This window comes from Alligator sinensis, unplaced genomic scaffold (assembly GCF_000455745.1).
Source record: "Alligator sinensis unplaced genomic scaffold, ASM45574v1 scaffold1555_1, whole genome shotgun sequence".
Taxonomy (NCBI): domain Eukaryota; kingdom Metazoa; phylum Chordata; order Crocodylia; family Alligatoridae; genus Alligator; species Alligator sinensis.
Genome location: NW_005843406.1, coordinates 14767 through 40745, shown reverse-complemented (window position 1 = coordinate 40745; position 25979 = coordinate 14767). Strand labels below are relative to the sequence as shown.

General features: G+C 57.8%; 1 protein-coding gene across 5 annotated transcripts in view; it reads right to left on the bottom strand.

The window, feature by feature from the left end:
* The window catches only part of LOC102376345 (inactive phospholipase C-like protein 2), a 35806-nt gene extending 9827 nt beyond the window's left edge, over positions 1 to 25979 (bottom strand). The window contains exons 1-5 of one of the 5 annotated variants that reach the window (XM_025195105.1): positions 25910 to 25979; positions 14833 to 15134; positions 3764 to 6253; positions 1946 to 2149; positions 633 to 708 (exon numbers count right to left, since the gene is read on the bottom strand). In XM_025195105.1, the coding sequence (XP_025050890.1) occupies positions 633 to 708; positions 1946 to 2149; positions 3764 to 6199 (2716 nt within the window). In that variant the 5' untranslated portion in view covers positions 6200 to 6253; positions 14833 to 15134; positions 25910 to 25979. The remainder of the gene's footprint in view (positions 1 to 632; positions 709 to 1945; positions 2150 to 3763; positions 6254 to 14832; positions 15135 to 25909) is intronic. The other 4 variants (XM_025195104.1, XM_025195106.1, XM_006038579.3 and 1 more) reach the window with 4 other exon arrangements.

Here is a 25979-nt window from a genome sequence, read left to right as displayed (position 1 = left end):
GTGGACTAACCAGAGCCAAACCACAGTCACATGCCCTCTAGGGCAGCCAAAGAGATGCCCCACACTTCCTCCCTGGGCATGTGCATCCCCCTCCATCCCCCCTTGCTCATACATGACTACCTGTGGAACCCAGCTGCTACAGCACCCCATGGTGTTTTTGCTAGAACCCACATGCAGGCATGCCACAGAGTAGCGATGACTCTTGTGCTCCACACAGCAAAGCAACAGGCCATAGCCTCAGGGAGACTGCATCCCTTCCAGGCAAGGTCAAAGCAGCGGCTCCATTTGGCAGGCACCATCACTTCTGCCCGTGCTGCACTACCAAGGGAAGGCCAAGATGATCTGGTGCTGGGGTCGGGTGGGTCATAGGGCCTTTCCCCTGGGGTGGAGAGAGGAGGCAGGCTCCAGCCTAAACTTGCCAGTGAGTGTCACTCCATAGCAGCACAAAGGCCAGCCCCTCTGACTCTTGGGGAGGTGTCAATCCCCAGACACCTTTCCCCCATTCCCAGACACCAGAGACCTGCTAAGGTACTGCAGGGCCAATGTGCCCATCTCCCTTGGTGCAAAAGGGTTGGCATACTCTCCCTATGCTCCTCCTGGGCCTCTGCCATGTTGCCCCTGCCTGGACACACCTGCTTGCTGGGCTTGAATGAGCTTGCTGTATACTGCATCAGCGGATTCAATCAGGGTCCGGCTGGTCTGGATCATCTGGAGGGAGGAGAAATGGCAGTGAGGAGGCTGGGCTGCAGACTGTTTAGCCCCCTCTCCTCCCCCATCCCTACCTTGGCTCCAGGAGCTGGCACCTGCAGGAGAAACTTGGTGCCAATATTCAGAAGCCCTGCTGGCCCTCCTGTACACATGCTGCAGGTGTGCGCACGTGCACACACACACACACACACATGCACACACACACCGTGCAGCCCGGCCTCCCCTCAGCGCTGGCCCTTCAGCCCAGCACGTCCCCTTTGCACCCAGGGGAAGGGACCGCTCCTGGCAGAGGTGGGAGGAATTCTACCCCCTGCCAGGATGGTCAGTGAACCATATCCCCTGCCAGGCCCAGCTCCGCTGGTCCCAACAATGGCTCAGACCAGGTGCTGCACAGCTCGCGTCTGGCCGGACGCCAGGCCTCCTCAGAACACAAAGGAAGGAAGCGGCTCCGGCTTCTGCTATTAATGGGATTTCTCCTGCCAGGCGGGATCACGTCTCCGCAGGACGCCTGGTGACCCAGCAAGTAACCCCAAGGAGCACGAGTGGGGGAGGGCTGTGGCGCCAGCACAGACACTGCTACTATGGAACAATGTCTTGGGGTGGGGGAGAAGGGGGTGCCTCCAAGCCATGGTAATGTTAGGCACTTCCCACCCCCTGGCAGACTTAGAAGGGAGGCTCCAGCGACAGACCCCCCCAACCCTATGCCGAGGCAGGGGTCATGTGTGCACAGGAAAGGGGTGTTCATGCTGCAGCCCCAGCACTGGGGATCCCAAACTCCAGGGCTGTGCTGATGTAAGGGATCCTGAGGGGGCTGCAGGTGGGACCAGGGCTGCTTCTTGGAGCTGCTGGGTCACAGCTCCAGAGTGAGTCATTTGGGAAGCCATGCAGTGCAGCACGTGGCAAAATCAATCACGGTCCTTTCCCTGCCCTGCTGGGTCTCCGCTGTCTCTCCTGGGAGGAGGCCAGGGCAGGGGGTGGTGCTGGCTTGTTCCCTGCAAACTAGCCTAGGCACTGGAGGAAAAGGGACAGTAAAGGGAGCACCCATTACCCAACCAAAGGGCTGGGACCCTCCTACTGCTGCTGGGGGTCAGGCATGGCTGGACCAAGTGCCCTCCAGTTCAGCCCAAAGCAGACAGCCCCAGCTGCAGCCAGCTCAGCATGGCCCCTGCCTGGCCCAATACCACAACTGTGGGGGGAAGAAGGGATGGGAGGCCTGGCTGCAGGGGAAGGTGCTTACAGTCTCGTAGGCGGTGAGCACTTTGCGTAGCAGCTCGGGGATTGGTCCCTGGGCCTCCATGGCTGGGTACTGCTCATCCAGGTTGAGCGTGACGGTGGGGGTGCCCTCGCTGTGCAGAAGCCACGTGGCCACTGTCAAGATGCACTGCTTCATGTTGGCCGCTGGTGTAAGCCCACACAGCTCCTTGAAGGACACCAGCGCATTCTGTAGGCAGGAGAAGGGCAGTGGGACTGGCAGCAGGTGCCTTACTACCAAGGGAGAGGAGGGCGGACAGCTCCTGCCCAGTGTCCCCAGCTGGGACCCTGGGCAGCCATCTGCTTGTGGATGGAGTGAGCTGTGTCCCCTGCCGCAGAGCACTGAGTCAGAGCCACCCTGTACTGATTCCCGCCTCCTCAGCCTCCTTTCCTCCCCTCCCCTGTCCCTCCCTTGAGCATCGTTCAGAAACCCCAGGCCTGCCCAACAGCCTCAGACTTCTATACCAGTTCCCATGCCCTCCGTAGACAGGAGGCACTGGGAGATGCGCAACCATGCCAGCCCTTCTCTCCCTCCTCCAAGTTGCTCACTTTCCCTATGGCTCCCATCATGGGACCTCCCCACCATGAGACCTCCCCTGGTCTCTCTCTGTTGGGCAGCTTCTCCCCACCCCCAGGGTTGCTCTGCCAGACCCAATGCACTGGGTGCTCCTGAAGGGCAAGTGTGCAGGGGGCCACAGGGCTGGGCATCACTCTTGTGCCCACTGTCTCCACTCCTGATCAGAGCACCAGCCAGCTCCTTCTTTGCCCAGCTGCACCCCTGCCCCAACTCCCTTTCTTGCTCTGGGAGAGGGAGGTATCCAGGAGCTGACTTTGCTAGGGGCACAGACAGCAAACAGTGAAGAGGGAGGGGGACACAGTCCTTGCCCCTAGCCTGTCTCTTACACTGTACCACTGTCTGCCCAGTAGTTCACTCCAGTGCTCAGTGGTTGTGAATACCCAACCAGTGGAAGGCCAGAGGGCAGCCATTCTACAAGGCACAAGGCAACAGGGAATGGGGCCTAAAGAGAGACATGCCAGCAGAGACAGCACAAATCTCAGCCCTGGGCCCTGGAGGCAAAGTGGATGACAGCGCCAAGGTCCCAATGCAGCAATGGCTTGAGCATGTTCCCAAGGACAGAGACTGACTCCAGGCCCAGAGCCAGTGCTAGGAGCCAGCTGTGGGGTGGGGACGCTGCACTGGAACTGCTCCAGATGTGGAGTGCTCAAGCCCAGGAGCTGCTGGCACCATATCCTCTGCCCTGGGCCTGCCCTTAATCCCACTCTGTTCTGCTTGAATATTGAACTGCAGAGCAGGACAAGCAGGGGCATGAGGGCCTTGCCTGTTGGGTAGCTGGACCCAGAGCCCCCGGCCGGCACTGGGGCCACTTGGGATAGAAAAAAAGGCAACACTGTCCTGTTGCTACATTGCTAGCTGAAAAATTCAGTCATGAGGCAGCTCAGGGGTGCATGCACCCCACAGGAGGCAGCTGTGGAAGGGGCTGCTAAGGTGCCACTCAAAGCTCAGCTTTGTCCTGGTGACTCCTTTGCTCAATCCCCATGTTACAGGGGGGAAACTGAGGCAGTGGTCCAGTGGCCCACCCAAGGCTGTACAACAACTCAATGGGAGAGGCAAGATGAGAAGAGAGAGAAGTGTCCAGCCTCTAGCCCTCATGCACCAACCCATCAGACCCCACGTCCCTCCCTGAGCTGGGGGTAGAGCCCAGGAATCTTGAATCCCATCCCCCCCCCCACCCCACCCATACTAACCACCAGCCCCAGCCCCTCTGCAGGGCCAGTTTGGTACCTGCACATTTTCCCGGAGGTCAGTGGCTTCTCGCAGGGGCTGGGTGGCTGTGCGGAAGACCTCGTCAATGGCTTTGATGCCAGTGGCCTTGGTGGAGGTGTACTCCCGTACCCGACGGCCCTTACGCACCGAGAGCCCCCGCTTGTGCCCCCTGCCCCCACCCCGGCGGTCAGTGATGGCCACGTGCACAAAGAGGGTGGCATTGGGGAGGGACTCGCCAGTCAGTGCCTGCAGGGGCACATGGCGGTACCCAGTCTGCAGGCACTCAAAGGGGATGGTGTACTGGGCAATGAACTCATCCCCAATGTAGTCATCATCCAGCACCACGAAGCGCAGCACAGCCAGCTCAGGCAGGTTGATCTGGAACTCCAGGCTCTCGTCAAAGACGGGATTGTCCCCGCTCTGCAAAGCTGTCTTGGTGCGATGCTCAGCGCAGTCAGCCGGGATGCCATGGATCTCCGCACACACATAGGGCTCCACTACCTCACCCTTGGCGCCTGAGCCCTTGGGCTTGGGCAGATTCTGCCCGCTGATGATCTTGAGGTGCAGGAGCTGGGCAGGGACACCGGGCAGCGAGTCCTTGGTATTGGCGCTGAAGTAGGACACCTCCTCCCGCATAATGGAGGGGCGCAGGACATAGCCACAGCCCCCGTTTTGGCGGAACCAGGCAGCGTTGAGGTCCATCATCAGTCCTGGTGTCTGGTAGTTCATGGCCACCATCTGGCAGCCACACTTCCAAAAGTCCTGGGGGTTCATGTTGCTGGCATCGATGCGTATGGCGCTGGGATAGACCCGTGACAGGAACCGCTTATTGTAACCCACCAGCTCCTCAGGGCACTCATTGGCGAAGCGCCCGGCCTCAACCTCACTGAAGGAGCAGACCTCCCAGTAGCGCTGCCTCCGCCGTGAGGCCTCAAAATCCCGGAAAGTCACAGACTGGCACAAGCTGACCAACTCGGACAGCTCCTGGCTCAGCCGCAGCCGGCGAAGCCCACCCCCCTCAGGCTGCTCTTTGTCATCCTCTCCCAGGCGACGTGATAGCTCCAGGCTCTCGTCCTCATCCGTCACATCCCCCTCGCTGTCATGGCAGTTGGGCGGCAGCTTCTTGCCCTTGATGAGGATCTTACTCTTGAGTCTCTCTGGGGATGGCAGATAAGCCTCCTCAGGGTCTGGGGGGTCCAGATAGAGCTTCCCCCCTAGGCTCTTCTTCATGTACTGGGCCATCAGCCTCTGCTGGGGGGGTGAGCAGCGCACAGCCAGGCAGAGGATGAGGGGGTAGTCCGAGGCCTCGAAGGCATACTGGTCAATAACGCCCACCACGGTGCGGAAGGGCACACGGGAGGTAGTCGAGCGACCAGCATAGACCACAGGCTCACCATCCGGGCCATCCCACACCACCAGCTCAAGGCTGCGGCAGCCTGTGCGCAGGGCACTGACATAGCCACTGATGTCCGAGCTGCCCCAGAAGTTGTCCTCCAGGAGGCAGGCACTGTGGGCTGAGCTGATGTAGTAGTGCGAGAGGGGTTGTGCCATGTCCTGGCATACCTTACGGTGCTGTGGGTCAAAGATGGAGCAGTCAGAGGAGAGAAGGTAGCGGGTGAAGCCATCGATGGCCATGTAGCCCTTCTCCCGGCCTTCTTTGGAGGGCTCATATTTGCCAATTATCTCCAGACACATCTCCTCTGTCACGCCCTCCATGCCCTGCTCTACCTCCAGAAATATCATCAGGTCCTTCAGGCCCAGGTACTCCTTGTTGCTGGAGAACTGGACCATGAGGAAGAAGATCTCAGGCCTGGTGCACAGTTCACAGTAGGCCTCCACAAAGAGGTCACATGCCACCTCCTCCCCTGGCCGCTCACTGGCCTTTTGCAGCTCCTTGAACTTCAGCTCGATGGTGGAGGCTTTCATGCCTGGGTTCAAGGCCTTGATGAGCTGCACGGCCCGGGAGACAGGGATGCGGCCTGCCTTCTCTAGGTCAGCAAGGTCGAAGACAGAGGAGATCCAGGAGGTCCGGAGGCTGGGATGGCCAGCCTCGGGAGCCTCCAGTGTGTGCTTCCCATAGGACACCAAGTACCTCAGCCCCATCACCCAGGCATTCACTACATCAGCTGAGGTGGCCACCAGGTCCAGGGACTCATAATTGTCCCCATAGAGGATGGAGAAAGCACACTCATCAGGGAACTGGTCGGAGAGTCCATTGCTTCGCAAGACAGGAGTCTTCTTCCCCACCCGCACCTCCTTGACCAACTTGATTTCAATCTTGGCCTTCTCCGAGTCTTTCTTGGAAGGCTCCCAGCGCAAGAAACGCATGTCAGGGTCCAGCACAAAGAAGCGGCTGTACATGCGGGAGTTGGAGCGTACTTTTTTCATCTCACAGCCCTCCAGCATGAAGGAGATGCAGGCTGCTGTACTGTTGATCTTCCGGTCATTGGGCATGGTGCTGAAGGACACAGTCTTCTTTTTCTGCACCGGCCGCTGGCGAGAGCCATCCTGCAGAGGGGAGGGGAACAGGGCAGTCAGGGGTAGCTCAGAGACCCATTTAGCACAGGGGTTGGTAACATTTTTGGGCAGAGTGCCAAAAACACCCTAAATTTAACATGTAAGATGTTGGCATGCCAGGGGTGGATGGTGGGGGACCCAATCCTTGTTGTGGCAGCACAGCCCTACCTCCTTCCCTATCGCCTGCCCCAAGGCATGCATGCCAAGCAAAATGCATCCATGTGCTATGCTCTGGCACACATGCTGGGGGCTGCTGACCCCTGATTTAGCAGGTGGGGCTGTGCAGGGCAGAATGGAGCTGAGGTGGGTGAACCCAGGGTTAAGGGGGTACATCTCTAGGAGCCAAAGGAAATGAGGGATGAACACTAGCCCAAGACATAGGAGACAAGGATTCAGTTCCCCACACTACCATCAGCTTGCAGTGTGTAGCTCATTTCTCTCTCTGACTCAGCTTCCCTATACAACATGCAAAGTCATGCTGCCCCACTGCCCAGGGCCATTCAGAGGTGTTAGCTGGGTGGCATCCTTCACTCCAAGCACCTCCCATCTCCAGCACAGCTCTCCCAGCTTTGTGGAGGGCAAGGCTCCTTGCAGGCACCAGGCTCTCGGCATCTCCCCAATTTACTACCACAGTTGGCTATGTGCTGGGGGGAAAGCTGTGGCAGAACAATGGATCCATCTCCCGCCAGGACGGGTCATGGCTCCTTGAGGCAGGAAGGGTTCCATATACTCACGCCCTGTGTGGGGAAAGTTCCAGTACCATTTCCTCTTTGCAGATGGGGAAACTGAGGCACAGAGCGAGGGACAGCGAGAAGGGTGAGGAGCAGAGACAGGAATAGAACCCAGGGGCCCAGCTCCCTCTAGTCTATAATCATTACACACCTCTCCCCCACCCAAGGTGGTAAAGCAACCCAGAAGTCCTGAGTCCCAGCCACTCTGCCATAGTTCCTCTGAGCCCAGGGATCCAGAGAGCTCGCCTGCCTTACCATTTCATTGGTGCTTTTCCCACAGGGTCATCTCTGCCCCTGGCCTTTGCCTGGACATGGAAGAGCCTGTGCAGTGAACAGGGGCAGGAACCCCAACAGACCCAGGAGCTGGGAGGAACAACCCTAGGGGCCCTGCTGGCTGAGGGGTAAGGCAGCCAGCTGGGCAGCACAGGACCACCAAGACTGGCCTAAAAGGCTCCTCTACTGCCCAGCACTACCTAGGCAGGCTAGCCCTGCCCCTACCTGACTCCTGAGCACTAAGCACGATGGCATGAAGTGAATTTTCATCCCAACAGAGGGGATGAAGCTCCCTGCCCTGCTTTGCCAGGTCAACTATGCAAAGCCCATATCCGTGCCACCCATACCCACCGTGCCCCTGCCTCTCCCATCATCCCCCTGAAGCCCTTTTCCCCAAAATCTCACCCACTCACCCAGTGGAGTGGATCCCAGTGGGCAGGAGAGAAAAGGCCTGGCTGGGCCCCCTTCCCAGACTTTATGACTCAGCCCCTTATGAGGGGCAAAGCCTGGGGAAGTGGGGGAGTGCCACGCTGTACCTTGAGTACTTTTCCTGTTCTGCAGTGGCACCCCTAGGTGGGTCAGGCCAGCCCTGATCCCAGCACTATCTCCTGCTCCACACAGGACTCCCACACCCAGGAGCTCCAGAGTGGGCAAGCCCAGGACACATCAGACAGGGCTCTGGGTAGTAGCTTGCCAGCAGCCACCCAGGGTGTGAGGCTTCCTTCTCCTTCCGCCCTGCAAGGTGTGGGGTCCCGATAAGCAAGACAGGCACAGCTCCTCTGCCACAGTCCAGCCCCAGGGGCTAAGCTAAACATAGGCACATCCTCCCACTATGCAGGGACCCACTCTCTTAGGGCTTCTTCCCACTGGCACACACTTACTACCAGGAACACCACTGGGGCAGAAGCTGCCTTTCCAGGCAGTGCAGCCTCATGGCAGCCCAGGGATCCTGCAGGTAGGGGAAACTAGCCCCCTGCCCAAGCACTGCAGCCAGTTTAGCACCAGAGCAGGCACCTTGCTGCATCTCCTGGGGGACAGGCATCCCCATTGCCCACCCCCACCCAGCCTATCTTCTCTATGGAGCTCCAGCTAGGCCCCCCATCTTCTGGCTCTGCTGATAGCCATCAGTCCTGGCCTGCAGCCCCCAGCTATCCAGCCTGGGGAACCTCTCCACCCCAGCTCCAATAGCACCCTGCACTCCCAGCCCCATTCCAGCCAGTCCTCAGACAGGAATGTCCTTCAGCTGACTCCAGCACCGAGACTTGAGGTGGGGGGATTTGAGGTGGGGGGGCGGGCAAAGGCATTTTCGACCCCAAAGGGAGTGAACAACTTGAGATTGATCGATTGGCAGTCCACGCCAGGCGGTAGGGGGTGGGGGGAGTGGAGGGGAAGGCTGGTTCCAGCTCCCCTCCCCCACACAGCTCTGTCTCAAGGTTATTCCCTTGGCTGAGGCCTTGGAGGAGACAAAACAGCAGCACAGCCCTGAAGTTCCCCTCATCTCAGCTGGGGGAGCCCCTCCATCTGCCCATCCCAGCACTGGGTACTCAGGCGACTCTCCAGTCCCCCTCACACACTAAATCCACCCCCCAGAGCAGGAAGCATCCTCCAGCTGCCCAGCTCCATGCTTCAGTCCACGGGAGCCAGTGGGAGGCTGGTGTGATTGCTTTACCCCAGTATGGGGCACCAGTCCCAAGGAGGAGCAGTGGGAGGCTCTCTGGAGAGAGCTGCCGTGACTAACATTGGGACTGTGCCCCTGAGAGGGGATGGGAGCACGTTCCCCACAAAGAGGCGTTGCACACACTGCCCTGTGCCTTGTCCTCAGGCATGAGAGCAAGACATAGGGGCTATTGCTGGTCACTGATCCCACACCTTGGAGCCCAGCCAGGTATGCCAACAGGACAGAGGGCAAGGAGCAAGACTGGGCCCTGGGGAGCTCTGGGTACCAGCCTGCCATGGGCAGGGAGGGGAGTTCAGCTACACAATTGAAGAGGAATGGCCAGACCCAGCAGCAAAGAAGCCCACAGGTACCTGTGCCCCACAGAGACCAACCAGCAGATGCAGTTCTGGCTGGATGTCACACAGGGGTTTAATAGAAACTCTGTCCCAGCCAGCACTGGCATGAGAGGCCCGCAAGTTGCCATTTCCTCGCTAGGCCAAAAGCTTCCATATCTTCTCCCCACAGAGCCCTGGACCCAGCAGGAAGTGGCCTTACTGCATGCCAATACGTAACAGCAGCAGCATGGCTGCTGCGGGGGAATAGGGAGGGCTACATGGGCAGCCACAGTGCCCCACACCTCTGCCACACACAGACCCCGCTCCAGATAATGGGGCGGCACTGAGCAGGCACCCAGATAATGATATATAGAGCACAGCCCCTACGTACACCAGGGGATGAGGAGATACTCTCGGCAGCCACTTTCCGGGGGCAGACTGGAGCCTGAGAGGATAGCCAGGGAGCGGGATGCAGACCACAGTACAGCCAAGTCACAAGGCAGGGTGCCCATTGCTGGCACCTAGAGGCAGAGCAGAGGGAGCTGGCTGGGGTACCCACCACAACATGCCATAGGCAAGGAAGAAACTGCATGGATGGCAGCACTGGAGGGATGGTAGATCCTGGGGGAGAGACCAGTGGGGCCAGCCAGTCCCTACTGCATCACTTGGTTCTGGAGAGAGGGGCTGCCCGGGCCCTGGACACAAACACATTCTCAGGCAGATGGCAGACTCCAACTTGTCTCAAGCTGCCAGGACCAGAGCTGAGCAAATGCAGCTGGGAGAGGTGAGGGACAGGGGATGGGAGGTGTTCCCAGAGAAGACGCGCACAGGCTTGGAAATTTTCAGCAAAAATCAAGGGGTGTTTTTGGAACAGCTCTGGGATTAAACTTACTGGAAGACATCCAGGCACCCCTGGGCACACAGATACCATGAAGCCTCAGCAAACCCCCAGCATCAACCCCACCAGTACCACGGACTGGCAGTGCTGGGGGAAAAACAGTGACTTGAAGGCCAGACAGTAGAGGGGGGAGGCTGCAGGCAAGGAGGAGGGGGATCCAGCCCATCCACTAGAGAGGTCTGAGGCCAGTTCAGCATCAGTGGCCGGGGAGAGCCCTGGACTGTAGGCTGTAGGTAAGTGCCTGTGAGGTGAGGCCTGGCGATGGGGCCAGGACAAGGCCACACAGATCAGAAGTTCTTCAAAGGGAAGCCTCTGAGAGCTGTCTGAAGGAGATGAGGATGGTCAGGGAGCAAAAATGATCTGGCATAGCTAACCACAGGAAGAGGCTGAATTCTCACTGAGGAGGACTTCTGAGACCAACATCAAGGCCCATAGTTCAGGCATCTGCTGCCACATTAACAATGCAGGAGGAAGCCAGGCAAAAGCCAGGGACACCACAGCCTAGGCTCCAATTTGCTGGGAGGTACCAGCCACTAGTGTGACACTGCCTCAGGCAACCCTGCGCTATCCATCATGAGATGGGCAGGGGGCAATACCAGCCTCAAGGGCAGCTCCCAGCTCCAAGGGCAAGTGGATGGATTTAGCATGAGCTAACAAGGCTTGATTGGAGTCTGGAGAGGATGGGGGAAAACGGGAGCGTGATGGAATCCCTGGTGCCCCTCGCTCCTGCCCCATAGCCCCCTGATAGCCTAGACCAGGGCTCCCTCCAACTCTGCTGCTGCCCCTCGCTCCCACCCCACAGTCCATGCCTGCAGTGTGCTCTCAGTCTCCAGGCACGCAGGCATCGCTCTGTGCTGTTCTCTGCCCCCTCGATGGTACTGAGCTAACCACCTCCCCCCCACCCCCGCCACGCAGGCATAGGGTGCTGCCCTTTTAATCCAGATGATTTTTCCAATCAAGAGCAGCTGGACTGGATCAGCCGGGAGGGGGTGGGGGGGACCTGGGGTCACTCCTCAGGCTGAGTACATTCCCTCTGGTCCCTACAAGGCACCGCAGCCTCACCACTGCCACTGGAGGGAGCTTGAGGAGATGCAGGAGTCCAGAGACTCCCTGGTCGCATGGCAAAGAGCCCTGTCAGCCTGGAGGGGGCTCCTCCCCTGCCCCTGGGGCAGGGCAGCAAAGGGCACACTCTGATGCAAATCCCTAGCTTGGCCCCCCAGCACACCCCAGACCTCCCCAGGGTGAACACCTCAGCAAGAGAGAAGCTTCAGGCTCTGGCAGCCCTTCCCCAAGAGAACCCCCTCCCCCAGCATGGTGAGGTCCTTGGCCTGACAGCCCAGTTTATTTTAGCTCTTTTTTCCTTCCTTCCTTCCTGCCCCTGGCTGTGAGCGGGATCCTGCTGGCTGCTCAGTCACCCTTGGTGGTCAGGCCCCTCAAGGCCTGCTCCCTGCCCAAGCACAGCAAGCCCCTTCCCAACCACATCCTTCTACCACCCCCCATCCAACCCTGTTGTGGCCTGTTTAGAGCAGCTTCAGGCTCAGAGACCCCAGCACCCATGGTGCCTGCTCTGACACGGAGTCTCTGGAGCTGGGCACTGCTGGATCACCTAGGCATCACATCCCTCACCTACCCCCATCTCCATTCCAGGCACCACACTCAGCCCAAGACCTGCTGTCCCTCAGCTCCACTGGACAAACAGACACACAGACACCTAGCATCAGCCCTGTCTTTCAGCCAACCACCCTGATTACGGGCCATTTCCCTTCTTTCTCCCAACATAGAATAAACCACAGCTCCCCTCGACTGAGACCCCCCTTCTTCCCCTCAACCTAAGCCCATTGGCAGTACCACCATCACCACCGTTCAGTCATGCATGGAGGCATAGCAAGCATCCTCCAAAGCAACACCAGACCCCCAATGCCCACAGCGTGACAGGCACATACTGGGGCAGTACCACCTCGCTGGCAAGACAAAAGGAAAACTGCACAGACAGGCCCAATTCCCCTGAGCTGGGACAAGGACAACCCATGAACCCACCAGCTAAGGCACTTTGCCCCCCCTGCCTGGACCCAGTCAGAGTGCCCTAATGTACAACCCCCCACACATGCACCCCAACCCCTGCCCAGCTAGGGTGCCCTGCACCCAATGCGACGAAGCAGCAGGATGTGATGCATACTGTTTTTCTGGCTGCCAGCCACCGCGCCTGCCTGACAGATGGAGGCGGGGGCCGCGGGGAGCGTGCCAGGCAAAGGGAGGTGCATGAGAAACATGGAGGGGCTCTCCAAAGTGCAGCATGAAGGCCTGACCTTTCCATAGCAGGGAGAAGGCTGAAATGCCCCCAAAACTCCCTTCCATTGGCTATGGAGCCTTTTCTCACTCTAATCACAGCCCAGTCTGCCCCATGGAGCACTGAGGAAGGAAGCCACTCTGACTGCCTGGCACCCACCTGTCATGTTACTCCAGACAGCATGACCTGAGCAGGAACAGTTTCCTATAGCCCTCCCCACACAACATGCCATGCTATGAATGACAGAGGCAGCCTGCTCTTGGGGTCCCTTTTGCTGCTAAGAGCTGGAGAAAAAGGAAACAGCACCCCAGGCAGCAAGATGTGCCCTCTGAAGTGGGGCTCTCCTTAGAAATGTGAGATCAGGGTCCACAGATGAGGATGGAGGGACCTAACAATCGGGACCCACTTCCCATTGGGCTCCAGTGAGTGGGAAACCCTAGAGAGAAGGGAGAACCCAGCCCAGGCTACTCCCAGATCTACACCCCTTTGCCCAGTCAGGCCAAAGAGGAGGCACAGTCTGCCACAAACACCAGTGTCCAGTTCCACCTGTCTTGTGAGGGGCCAGTCCTTGAGTATCCCTCAGAGCTGCCCCCCAAGGCAAATTCCCAAGGTCAGCTATGATCACAAAGAATGATGGTTACAGCAATGCCTTCACCTACTGGCATGAGGGAGCGCAGGGAGACTCCAGGGGCTCCTCAGACCCAGCTGAGATGATGGCACCTTTAACCTGGACCATAGTAGCCATCAAGTTTCCGTACAGCCACAACAAGACACCCTCCCCCACAATCCCAGCACATGCCCTGGTGGTGTCAGCCAAGGTCCCGGCCTCCATCCAAGGCTCCAGGGAAGCAAAAATCAGGGCACACCCATGGGAAGGATGGCTCCTCTTTGGGTCTTTTCCACTGCTCTTTTCCAGAGGAAACAAGCCATGTCCCTCATGCCCAAGTCCCAACCCAGTGAAAGTGATTCACAACAGGGGAAATTAATTAGAACGAAGCGGGCTGTGCTGCGGCTTGGAGCCTTTAGCAGGGGGGCGTTGTACAGCAGGGCTGAGAGCGTGGTTATGGGATGGATTTAATTAAGCAGTGCAGCAGGGAGAAGGTTTAATCCAGCACTTTGAGATGGCAGTGAGTCACATCTAATCTCACTGCCTCCCCAGCCCCAGCACAAAGCGTCTCTGGGCTCCCTGTCAGTTGCCTGGCTGGGCACTGGGGAAGCTGGGGAGTGAGGGGGCACCTCAGGATGAGCAGTGTTGAGCTGCCGAAACATGGCTTCACAACATGTAATGTCCCTAGCCCATAGGAGATGGCCTGGGAAGCTGTTTCTATGGCCTGTAGAGTACAAAACTGGCCCTAAAGATTGGACCCAGGTCCCTGGTGTGGGAGTGGTGTAGAATTAAGATGGTGCACATTGGAGATCGCAGAGTATACAGAAGGGAGAGTGAATCCAATTGGCCAGGTAGGCAGACTCTACCCTCTACATTGCCCCCTCCACCAATGCCAGGCAGGGATGCCTGCACACAGCCCTTGCAGCTGGGGCAGAACATCACTTGGAAGGAAAAGCTATCCGGGCTGTGGATTTGAATTCAGGGGAGGGTCAGGGGCTCAAGTGGCCCTGCAAGTCCAACAACACCAGTCCCAGGCCTCTGCTCCCTCAGTAAAGCTACAGCTGTTGCCTGGCTCCCAGCAGCAAGGAGGGAGTTGCCTTCCCAATCTGCATTCTTGGGCACAAAGGAACTGGATGGATGATCTCATCCAGGAGCCTGTGGAAGCTGGAACTGTTATGATTATATTGTACAGGCCAGCAGGCTGGGCAGCCTCAGCTCTACTACCCCAGGGACAGGACAGTGGGCAGTTGGGACTGAGGATCACTGGCCAAGTTGCTGGGGCTAGGAACTGGTACAACATGGGGCTAAGGTTTGGGACCAAGGAGCATCTTTTAAAGCAGGGGCGGGCAATTATTTTGGGCAGAGGGCCACTTACTGAGTTTTGGCAAGCCATCGAGGGCCACATGACAGGTAGCTCAGGGCAGATAAATATTAATTTTCTAAATTTTTAGGGGCCCCGCGGGCTGAACAGAATGGCCTGGTGGGCCGCATCCGGCCCCTGGGTCGCATTTTGCCCACCCCTGTTTTAAGGGGACCATCACTTCAGACTATCAACTCCAGTCTGAGTCCCCGGCTCTGCCAGGAGATGGGGACACTTGTCACCCTCACAGCATGGGGAAGGGCACTGTGCTGTAAGAATGCTGGCCATGATACGTGAGCCAGCTGCAAGCCTGACAGACAGGTCATGTGGACACCAGTAACCAGTGGCAGAGACGCTGGGGGGAAGGGTGACACGCAGGAGGGAGGTCTGGCTCGACACAGTCTTGGAGGCCCCCAACAAACCCAAGCAGGACTCTTGCTCTCTGCCGGCTCACTTCCCAGCTGATGAAGATGAAGCCTGGCCTGGGGCTCACTGCATGGGTCACTTCTCCTGGCTCAGGTACAGGATCTTATTGCATCCCACGGTTTCCATTCTCCTCTTGCTGCCAGATTGCTCTAGAAAGCCGGCTCCTTGCCAGGGATGGCAGCCTCCGCACCAACAGGTCCTGGCTCCCCATTAGGTGAGGATGCTCCCCGCTTAACCATCTTCTTGGCCTTTGGCAGTCGCAACCACTTCCTCCCCCAGCCTGGGGGCTTCCCCAGGGCTGGAAGAGGAGGAAGCAGAAGATGGAGGTCAGTCCTGCAGCTGACAGAAAGCAAGAGGCTCCAGGGCTGCTGCCACAGTGCTTAGGGCTCAAAAACAGGGCCAATGCACAAGCAGTCTCTGCTGGCACCGGCTGTGAGGGAGGTTGGTGCAACATGAGCAATGACATTGCCCAAACACTGTGTGGGGCCCTGAACAGCCACCAGGAGAACCTCAGCTTTTAGTCACTGCCACCCAGCTCTGGAGCCAGCCACAGCCCCTGGCTGCCCAATCCTGGTTTTTAAGATGCTGGGACTTGCTGGCTGGCACCAGATTTCCCCACTGGATCACTTAACAGGGCAGAAGTGACCCCACTCCAGGACAAATGCTCTCTCAAGAGCTGCTCTGCTAGTTTGATTCATACCCGGTTGCCAGTTTGGCAGCAGCTTGGCAAGTGCCCAGGAGGCACAAGTCAGGCCAGTCACTGATCCCTCGGGTGGCTGAGTGTTTGCCAGGATGACAGCAGGGTGAGGGGACTCAAACTGAGGCCAGCTGCCTCTGGCAAGCCATGAGAATACAGGCCTCAGGGCTTCTTGTGTGGGTCGGGGGGGTGTTTAAAAGCTCAAACCAAGACTGACCTGGGGCTGCCAACAAAGTGCCCAGGGACTTCGAAACAAATGGCAAGTGTCCAATGGAGGGCTATATCAGCACCAGGCCACTGCAACTGCAAGGTTGCAGCTGGCGCGGTGTCTCAGCAAAGCTTGTCTGTAACCAGCCCAGCTCACACAGTGTTAGAGAAGCCCCAGAGGTAAAGATGTTGTCCTGACCAACTGAATCCCTTGGGCCCTCAGCCTCTAGTCATTAGTGCCAGGCTTGGAGGCCATGCTAGCTCCCCTAAGCTCCACAGGGCTCATCCAGGAAGCCTCTTTTTCCTAGTACAGCACTTCAGAACAAGGGTGCTAGCCTCCGTCAGCCCAGACCCCAGGGGCAGACAAGGAGTAGGGGAAAATGGGGTAATGTGAACATCTTATATGGGAGTAAGAGGGACCCAGTGGAATTTCAGGGCAAAGAGAAAATTGAGCCAAAGCTGTCACGTCTGCAGGGTGCCCAGGCACCCACCAAGGAAGGGGATGGTGGAAGGGAGCCTGTAAGGATGTGGGGGGATCTGCTGGCATCACAGGGCACCTCCTTGCCTGGCCTCCCCATTCACCTGGAGACCAGCAGCAGGAGCAGGGCTCAACTTGGCAGGGGAGATCCAGGGATAACACAATTTTCTTATGGCTGAAAGCCAACGCCTTAAAGATTGGTGCAGACCTGAAAAGTCCAGCATAGCTGAAGGGACATATCAGTGGGGACAGAGGGTGACTCCCAGGGCTGGGAGCGGTATAGGCAGGCATGACAAACCCAGTAGTCATATAACATGGCATCATTATTGTCTCTATATTTGAAGCAGGATCAGACTTCCTCCGTCATCACCAAAACACCCTCCCCAGAAAAGCCAGGGCCTGGTCATATAGAGCCAACCTGAACCTTGCATCTGTGACCCCTTGGGGCAGCCTCCATAGTCCTTGCTTCCACATGGGTGCAGATGCTGGCCGCCTGGCCTTGGGGGGAGATCTCAGTTCAATTCAAAGCTCGAGGCAGGCTTGGGCTGCATTTGGGATGAAGACCCAGGGGGTAAATGGCCTGAACCCCTCTACCTCACTCTCATCCCGGCTCTGGGCCATGGAGGGATCCTGGTACCTCTCTAAGGGGATGAATCCTACCCCCTCCCCACTGGGCATGCCCAATTCCCCAGACTGCTCAGCAGCTGGCTGCATGGCAACCCACCATGACCCCTGCCCTGCCTAGAGAACCTGGGCCCTGGGCAGCCTGTTCATAAAGAGAGCAGAGCCCAGTGCCTGGGAGGTGAAATCTAAGCACACCACTCCTCCCTTGCACAGGATGGTCCCACCCACACACCTGCCTGCAGCCAGCCCCTGTTCACCCACACTCCTGGGCTGGCCGCAGGCACGGGAGCATGCAGGCACGGGAGCATGCCCACCACAGCTGCACATGCGGGGTCACTGCCTGGCTTCCTTCTCATCCCAGAGGCACCGCCCCAGACCACACCACACCCTGGGCTGCCCTGTGCGGGGCCTGAAAGCAGAAAACAGGAAATCTATCCGGAAAGGAAATGCTGGGTGGGGAGCCTGCCTTGATCAAACGGCTGGCGTGACCTCCCATCCAGATGCAAGCTCACTGAGTGCAGGAGCTGCCCCCCACACAGCCACACAGAAACTGAATCTGTAACACCACCCCCCAACCCCATGAAAGCTGACAGTGAGATAAAAGTGAGCTTGGTCTGTTCCTGCTGGGGCAATGGTGCATGCATCTCTCCCCTTTGCCAAAGCCCCCTGGAGGGTCTGGGCACCTGCCACTGAAAATCAATAACACATTCCCAAAAGAGTGCCTCCTGCAGTGCTAGCTCTGCTCCATTTTGCAGGTGGGGCATAGGAGGCTGTGTGAGGGCGGGTTTGGGCTGTTAGATTGCTTAGCTCATTTCAGTTTTGGGGCATGGTGGTTTCCCACTGCTGCAGGAACAACCTCCCCAGTTGTAGCAACGCATGCTGGGAGGGCTTGTTCAGTCCCCGACCTGCACCCTGGGTGGCAGCTGCTGGTGCATGGCTGGCACTGTCCAGACTTGCAGGAGGAAGCAGGCCACCAAGCTCCCACTCCACCTGGCACACTCTTTGCTCCCTCTGCCAAAGGGCAATCCCCAGCCCCTGAAGCTGTGTGCGCTGCTTGAGGATGTCGAAGCACTCTGCAGACGTTGCAGGCATTTGCATCCAGGTACCGGATGGAGCTAACCGCATGCAGCCAGGCTCCTGCGATGCGAGACTGCAACCGCCAGCTGGCTTCATCAGCCCCACTCGGAGGAAGGAAGAGACAAAGCTAGTGCTTCCAGGCAGCCCATTACAGGGGCGTTTTCCAGCCTGGCCCAGGGCCCTGGGGAAGCTCTGCTAATCTAAGTGCTCTGTGAGGCGTGAGCCTGGAGTGGCTCAGACAGCCCGGGGCTCTGCTGAGCAGCAGCTCCCACTAAGGTGATAAGTAGGTTAGATCTGGAAGTGCCAGGACACCACTGGCTGTCCCAAGAGGGCATGCAGCCACCACTGCCTGTACCCCTGCCCTGTGAAGAAGAGGAGAGGGGAAGAGAGCCCTGCAGGTCTGGGACTATGGCCTCTGTGCAGGAGCACAGACAGATGTCGCCCAAGCACTGCACACTTCACACCTGCTGATGTGAGCACTGGCAGGGGAAAAAAACAGACCTGGCTCCTCATGGGGGAAGGCTGAAACTAAACTCTCCCCAGCAGTGGGACTAAGTTTGGCACAGCCACCCAACCGCACAGTTTAGTATCTCCCTGCTGTCTCTCTCAAGGGTACAAATGTCTGTGCCTACAGCAAACCTTGCCTCAAAGTTATAGTACCCCTCACACCACTCCAGGAGCCAGGCTCTCTTTTCCACAGTGCCTTGACAGCACATGTTACCTGACTCTGCAGCCAGTTCCCTTCCACAGCCTATGTGCTAGGTGGCTCCATCTTAGGGCCTACCAGAGCTCATGGATTGCCAAGTGAAACAAGTCACTCACAAGCATCAGGGAAGGTCATGTTCAGCTGGCCATCAAGCTGGGCAGCTCCCTACCTTCCCATCACACTGACACTCCAGTCTGAGGGGTGTTTTTTGCTTGTGAACGTGTGAGAGAGAAAGGAACTGAAAGCATTTGAGGCATACGCATGTCAAATGTGGTAGATCTGACACACTGCACAGAGATAACGGACAGAGGGAGGGAGGGAATAACGGGTCACTCATCATGCAGACACCTGGATCATGGCAAGAGATGACCCCACATTGTGAGGCCCATTGCCCACCCTGCCCCAAACTCCCTTCATGAGACAGGAGAGGGCATTCTGGATACTGAATTGCTCCCAAGTGAAAGGTGGGGGAACCTGACGGCAGCAACAATGGAAGAGCTCCCCTCTTGCACGATGCCTGTGGGGGTAACTCCCTAACATCAGAAGCTCCAGCTTCCCCTGCCACTCCCGATGGACAGTGAGCGGGGTGAGAAGGGAGGGGAGGGAACCCACAGCACCAAGTGCTTTGCCTATCTGTACCCTACCAGCAGCACCCCCCAGGAGTAGGCACCCCCTGCACTGCCCCCGAAAAGCCCTCTATCCCTCTCTCCCCTGCTGTGATGCTGATAGAGCGCTTGGCATCAGCTCGCCATCCCCACCAGGCTCTCTACATCCCTTGGCCCCTCTAGCCCACTGCCTCCTCTTCTCATCTTCTACATCGATCACAAGCTGTTTGGAGCCAGGAGTGGCCATTTGTTACATGCATGTGCAACCCCCTGCACCACCACAGGCCCCACCTCTGAGCCTTCCTGCAACAGACAGCAGTAACAATCCCTTCCCCCCTCATCTCAGAGATACGTCAGCTCATGGCACCAGGCGGGCTGGGGCAGGGGGCCTTGCCAGGCAGCGCAGCAGCTCATAGCTGCCAGCCTGGCCTAACTGAAGTGCCACGTTCCAAGAGGCAATGTGACTTGCAATGGGTCAGAGTGGGGGGACAGGACCCTAGTTCTCCAGCTACCAACCTAGTGCCCTGTCTATTGGGCCATATTGCCTCTGTGTCCCTCTCTGCTTAGGCCTGCAGGGCCAAAAAGAGGTAACAAGCACACAACACCCAGGAGACAGGGAGCTGGCACAGGAGCAGCCAACTCCAAGAGTACAAGAATCCTCCTCCATCCCAAAGTGAAAAAGCCATGGGAGGCACAGGCCAGGCTGAGAATCACTGCCCCAGGGGGATGGGAGTGGGCAGCCAGGCACAGCCAGGGCTTTTCTAGATCAGTTTATTCCCTGCCAAGAATATAGAAAGTGACACACATGCTCCCCAGCAGCACCAGCTGCTGCCTTGCAGCATGGGGCTGGCGACTGCAAGCCCTCCTGCAGGTGCTGCATCAGCGTCATGCCTGTGGCACTGCTCCTGAAGCTCACACAGGAAATCGGGGACAGGGGACAGGGCTGTCATCCCAGGTTAAAGAGGAGGAAAGCAAAGCTCTGGGAAGAGGATGTGTCATGCTGCAGAAACTGGCAGACGTGCATCCCAGCACCCTGTCCTGCTTTGTCCCTGCTCCGTGCTCAGAGCTGGGAACAATACCCAGGAGTCCTGATTCCCAGCCCCACCCTGCTTTCAACACCCTAATCCTTCCCATTTCCAATCTGGGTACTGAAGAAGCACCTGCAGGACAGGCATAGAGATGAGCCATATTTCTCCATCTTGGAACACCGTTCCCTTGTGGCAGAGCCCTGCATAAGGTCAAGGCTTCATTTCAGGCACCAGCAAGAAGTAAATCTTTTCCACTGCTCCTTCCACTAGCTCCGGACCAGGCCCGTGCCATGCTTTGTCCTGCTGCATGGAGCACACTTCACCGGGGTCTCAGGATTCCAATGCTTGGGAGACCCAAATGCCCAGCTAAGCAGCCAGCCTCTGCTTTTCCCCTCATAGCTGGCCCATCTGCCTGTACAAATTAATTCCTCCCTGGCCATGCTGGAAACCCCGCTCCCTTTGTAGAATAACTCAGCTCCAGTTCATGTTTCCGCTTAACCCCCAACCATCTGCTGGCCCCACTCTGCCCAGAGGCCTCTGACAGACCAAGGTTAATCCTAACCTTGCTTATGCCCCACTTCACCAGCCTCCCTAGACCCAGGACCCCAGAAGCACAGCAGTAACTGCTGACAATCCAGTCATGTGGAGACTTAGCAGCAGAAGCATGACATGCAGGTGAGGGGGTCCCACAAGGGACGCACGTCCACCTCCCCATCTCTAAAAGTGCTGCTTAATTATTTACAGCGGCACGTCAGAGCACACTTAGCACTAGTGGCTGAGGCCTCATGTCTGAATTGCATCAAGTCTCTGCGGAGGAGGGAGGGGATTGCGTGGGAGTGAGGATGCCTGTGTATTAATGACATCTATCTAATATCCTTCCCCTAATGAAGGGACCTGTTAATGGCAACGTCCCTTCCCCCAGCAGGGCACAGCTGAATCCAGAGGTTTTAAATGGAGCCACATAACCACCAGAGTGCCAAATAGGTCACAGGTTTGAGTCTAACAGCCCAGGCCTCTGAACAGGCCCTGCTGATTGTAAGCCAAGTCCACTACTAGCAAAGGGACAGGAACACCTGAGCCTTCCCTGTGGGGCCTAAGGCCCCTCCACAGGGGAAGGCCCCATCATCATTCAGGGAAGGAAGACAAACCACCTCTAAGCAAAGGTGACATGACAAGCACAGTCCCCCATATGGCAGGGGCCCTGCAGCCCCATTCCCCAGTCCAGCCAGCTTGACTGGCCTCAGACACAGACAAGGGCCAGGATGAATCCCTATCTGCCTCTGACCCAGTCCAACATCCTACTAGGACCAGCAGAGATGACAGTGCCAGGCTAGACCAAGGGAATCCAGTGAAAATGGATGTTGGATCTACTTAGGAGCGAAGTGTGTTGGCTCAGAATCATCTCAGCATCAGCTAATGCACCTCGTCTGCTCACTGAGCCGGCAGCACTCAGTCCTGTGTAGATGGAGGAGTTGCCCACTGCCTTGCCTGCCCCACACCCACCCCAGCCTCCTGCATAGAAAGGAGCCTGGTGGCTTGGCAATAACATGAGCCCGGGTTCAATTACAGCCCCCCAGGATAGCCCCACCTCCCAGAAACAGGCTCACTGAGCTGCACTCAGCACTTTCCACCAGCTCCCTCCCTGCCACCAGCCTCTGAAACCAAGCCAGTTCCAGCATGGCCAGTCTCCTGTCAGCTCAGCACAGAGGTGACATCTGGCCAGCACAGGGCCTGCAAGGTGACCCTGCTCCCAGCCCAGAGAGGGTCCTGCTTTGCACAGCACGTGGAGCAGAGGCAGGGCCTACTTAAAAGCATCTATTCCATTTGACAGCCAGCTCAGGCACTGGTGTGATATGTTTCCTATTACAGGTGAGTCTAAGCCACAGGCTGCTCCATTCTGCAGAGCACCTGCTCCTGCAGAAAAGGCTGGAATGCAGGAACCAGACCCAGTTCCTTTTTCACCCAGTAAGTCTCTGCTGGCCAGGGAGTGAGAGTGAAATAGAGGCAGCATCCCTTCATGGGACATGGGGTAGAGTAGAAGTGAGGGGCTGCAATCTGCTCAGAGTTGCCCTGTCCCAAACACATGTCCTCTGCCAGCCCCGAGACACCAGGGATGCAGCAAGAGGGGGTCTTTTGAAAGAGATAAGCTGCCTAAGAGATGCCTCGCAGCACAGATGTCTGCCAGGACAAGTCTCCCTCACAGAAGAGCAGGGAGGCAGCATTCACCTACGTCTGTCCCCTACCCATGTGCCCCTTCTGCAGCTGGCATGTGCCCCCTTGCCCCAGGGACAAGCAGGAAAGGAACTCTAGGAAAGCTGTCCACAGGGAATAGGCACAAGCAAGGTGGGGTTTGTTGGCTGGTGACTGCTGCATTCACACAGGATCTGGTGCCTGCTCCCAGCCCTAGAAGAGGAGGAGGAAGCAGAAACAAGAGGTATGTAAGACATGGCAGAGCCCGCCAGTAGGCATCTGAGTTCCTGTGTGCCCTGCCATGGAATACAAATGGGAGGGCACTGAAAAGCAGCAGAGATGAAACAAACTCAGCGCATAAGTAACTCCTGAATCTCACAGCTGCAGGGTGCATCCAGGCAGACAGCTCAAGGACCTGATTTCTTGTGGGGACCTAGCACCTCAGAGAAAGCCATGCCCTGCAGGATTCAGAAGATGGGTTCAAAGCTGAAGAGTTAAGGCCAGAAGGGGACCGGTATGATCATCTTAATTGGATTTCCAGGGAGGTACGGGACTTCCCCCAGTGAGCCCAGTCTCCTGACCATACAGCCTGAGCATAGACAAGAACAGCTCCTACCACCAAGCTCTGCAGGGATTAGGCAGCATGTCCCATCTCTCTGCACCCAGGCCTGGATGCAGTTCCTAGCTGGAGATGAAACATCCCTGCTTTAAGGCAGCTTCCCATGCTCAGAGCACAGACTGACTGATGGCCTTTCCACGGAGTAGTCCTAGAAACATCACATGGCATTATTGCTTTTTGAAGTATTTGTCCCAGACAGTGCTGGTTGCTGGAGAAAGGAGTCAAATGAGCAGGGATTGTTCTAGGAACAGGAGAACCCTGCTACGTCCCCATGGAATGAGCCATTCAGTTCAGCCAGTGCAGCAAGTGAAGACAGCATTTGAACACTAGTGGCTGTGTTCGGGTTGTGAGCAGCGCTGGGAAATCTCCTCTGATGCAGGCTGCCCAGGAAGGCAGGGAGACCCCAGGCACGCATGACAGCTCACACGCTTGGCGTTTTCAGGGCATACACAGGCACGCACACACCGAGAGCTCGCACCAGCTTCTCAGAGGTGATCTGAGTTACACAACGAGGCTTGATGAGTTGCCTGGAAAGCGGGGAAACGGCACGGGAATAACAGCACTTATAATTATCCTGTGACACACATTAGGAAGATGGCTAATTCTCTCTTTCCAAAGACAACAAGGTGCCTGAGAAAGGAGCCTGCGGAAGGGGGCCGCAGCCTGGGAAGCAGCCCACACACACCGGGTATTAATAGTACAGGAACTATTTTGTCTTAAAATAGGCTGCTAGAAGTGGGGAGGCGGGTCTTGGGCAAAGGCGACCTACTGTATAGGCAATCGATGGTGACGCAAGAACAATTAGGGGGACAGATTTAGATTTGAACGCGCAATGCTCCTGGTCTCCCCATTGCCTCCCTCCCCAGAGTGGGAACAACCCAGAGTCCATCTCTCACTAGTAGCCCCTTCACATCCTCCCTCCACCACCCATATCTCTAGGCAAGAAGACTCTTATTGAAAAGTTCAAGAGTGCTGGTCATGCAGGGATCCAAGCAAACAGCTCCTCCTTGCACCCAAAAGCAAGAAGAAAGGGCAGAGACACTCACATGTTAGGATGATGCCCTCACAATGCATGCATGCACACCAGGGCCCTTCTGAACAGACATGCCACCAAACACAGAAGCTGCATGCCTTTCTGTGTATTAATAATAAAAGTTAAGCCCCACAGAGCTTATAACACTGGTATTGTGACACTCAGGCAACCTAAACCTTGCTGCATGCGTACAACTGCAACCAACTCCAACTCTGAGGAACACAGAGAGCCACCAGTCCCCAGTCCTGCTTTGTCCCACTACAGGGAAAGGCAACCCTGGCACCCCATCCCAGTGGCCTCCATTACATGCCAGACCCCATGCAACAGCTGAGAACGCAGGCCTGGGAGGGAACGTCTGGGTCACCAAGTCCAGTCCCCTGCCACCTCAGGCAGACATGTGACAGACCTTTAGTCCAAAGGGGTCCATAAATCTAGCCCCTCAGGGCAGACCAAAAGTTGCGAGACACCCCCAGCACCCAGCAGCAAGCTAAGATCTTCAGCGCTGAAAACGAAATGCCTCAGAAACTCCTGTGCCAACCAGAGTCCAGGCTACAGCCAACAGCCCAAGCTACAACAGATGCTACAACTGAGCCTCAGGGCTCCCTGAATCTCTCTCCAAAGGTGCAAGTGAGCCACCTGGCTCTGGGAAACAGGATATAAATAAGCTGCTGGCACCACAGAGCCCCGCTGGGGATGCAGCCGGCAGGCACTGTGCTGAGCCAGTCCCACAGGAGTAGCCAGCAGGGCAGATAGAAAGGCTTGCCCCCCTTGTGGGCATGTAGCCAGAACCTGTGCTGCAGGGGGTCCATCCTGAGTCACTAGGGGGCCTTCCCTGCACACTAACAATGCTGAAGGCAGTGAAGCCAGCCTCTACCCCTCTGAGGAAAGCTTTCTGTCCCTCTCCCCTGTCACCACTCTTGGCTTTCTATCCACTCCAAAGAAGCCCAGCTGAGCTGGAAGCTTCCCACCACTCGGCCTGCCCCTGGGGACCCCAGCTGCATGCCCTTGCATGCACTAACCCCCTCAGCTGCCTTCCTCTCGCAGTCAGCCGGCTGCTTCCCTCACACCCCAAGCCTCCTGCCCTGGGGCAACCCAGTGCTGGGTCCCACCCTCCAAGCCCTGGCCAGAGGCACTGGAGTGGGCACAGACTGCCTCTTGCTTTACTTTCTCCCCCGCACCCACCCCTGCCAGCCCAACACCAAGCGTGGAGCCATGTGCTGGGGACGGGGACAGCCACCCCCCACAGCCTGCTCACGGGTGGAGAACCCCACGACTTCTGGGAGCAGGAGCACATTCAGCTGGGGGCTGGCATGAGGGGACCCCGGGGTGAGGTGAGCCCAGGTGTGAGGGGACACCAGGATCCCCAGAAGCAGGAGCTCATTCCCTGGGGGTTGCAACAGCCCCCCACCCCCAGCCTGCTCCCGGGGGAAGGAACGCAGTGATCTCCAGGAGCAGGAGGCCACGCACTGCGGCTCATACAGCCTCCCCCCACGGCCTGCCTGGGGGCGAAGGGACCCCATGATCTCCGGGAGCAGCAGGCCACACAAGGACTGGGACAGCCCCCCCCAGGGTGAAAGGACCCCATGATCTTGAAGCCAATGCCCTGGGGCTGGCACAGCCTGTCCCCAACCTGCCCCAAGGAGCCCCCTAGCCCCGGGTGGCCAAGCCCATGCCCAGGGGCTGGCACAGCCTGCCTCGCTGCCCCTGGGAGCCGGAGCCCACGCCCTGGGGCTGGCACAGCCTCCCCCACGCTGCCTCCTGCCCCCGGGAGCCGGAGCCCATGCCCTGGGGGTCGAGGCGGGGGCTCACCTTCATGATGCTGGCGCGGGGCGCTGCGGCGGGGGGCGCGGGGCTGCGCTCCGCCGAGCCCTCGCGGCTG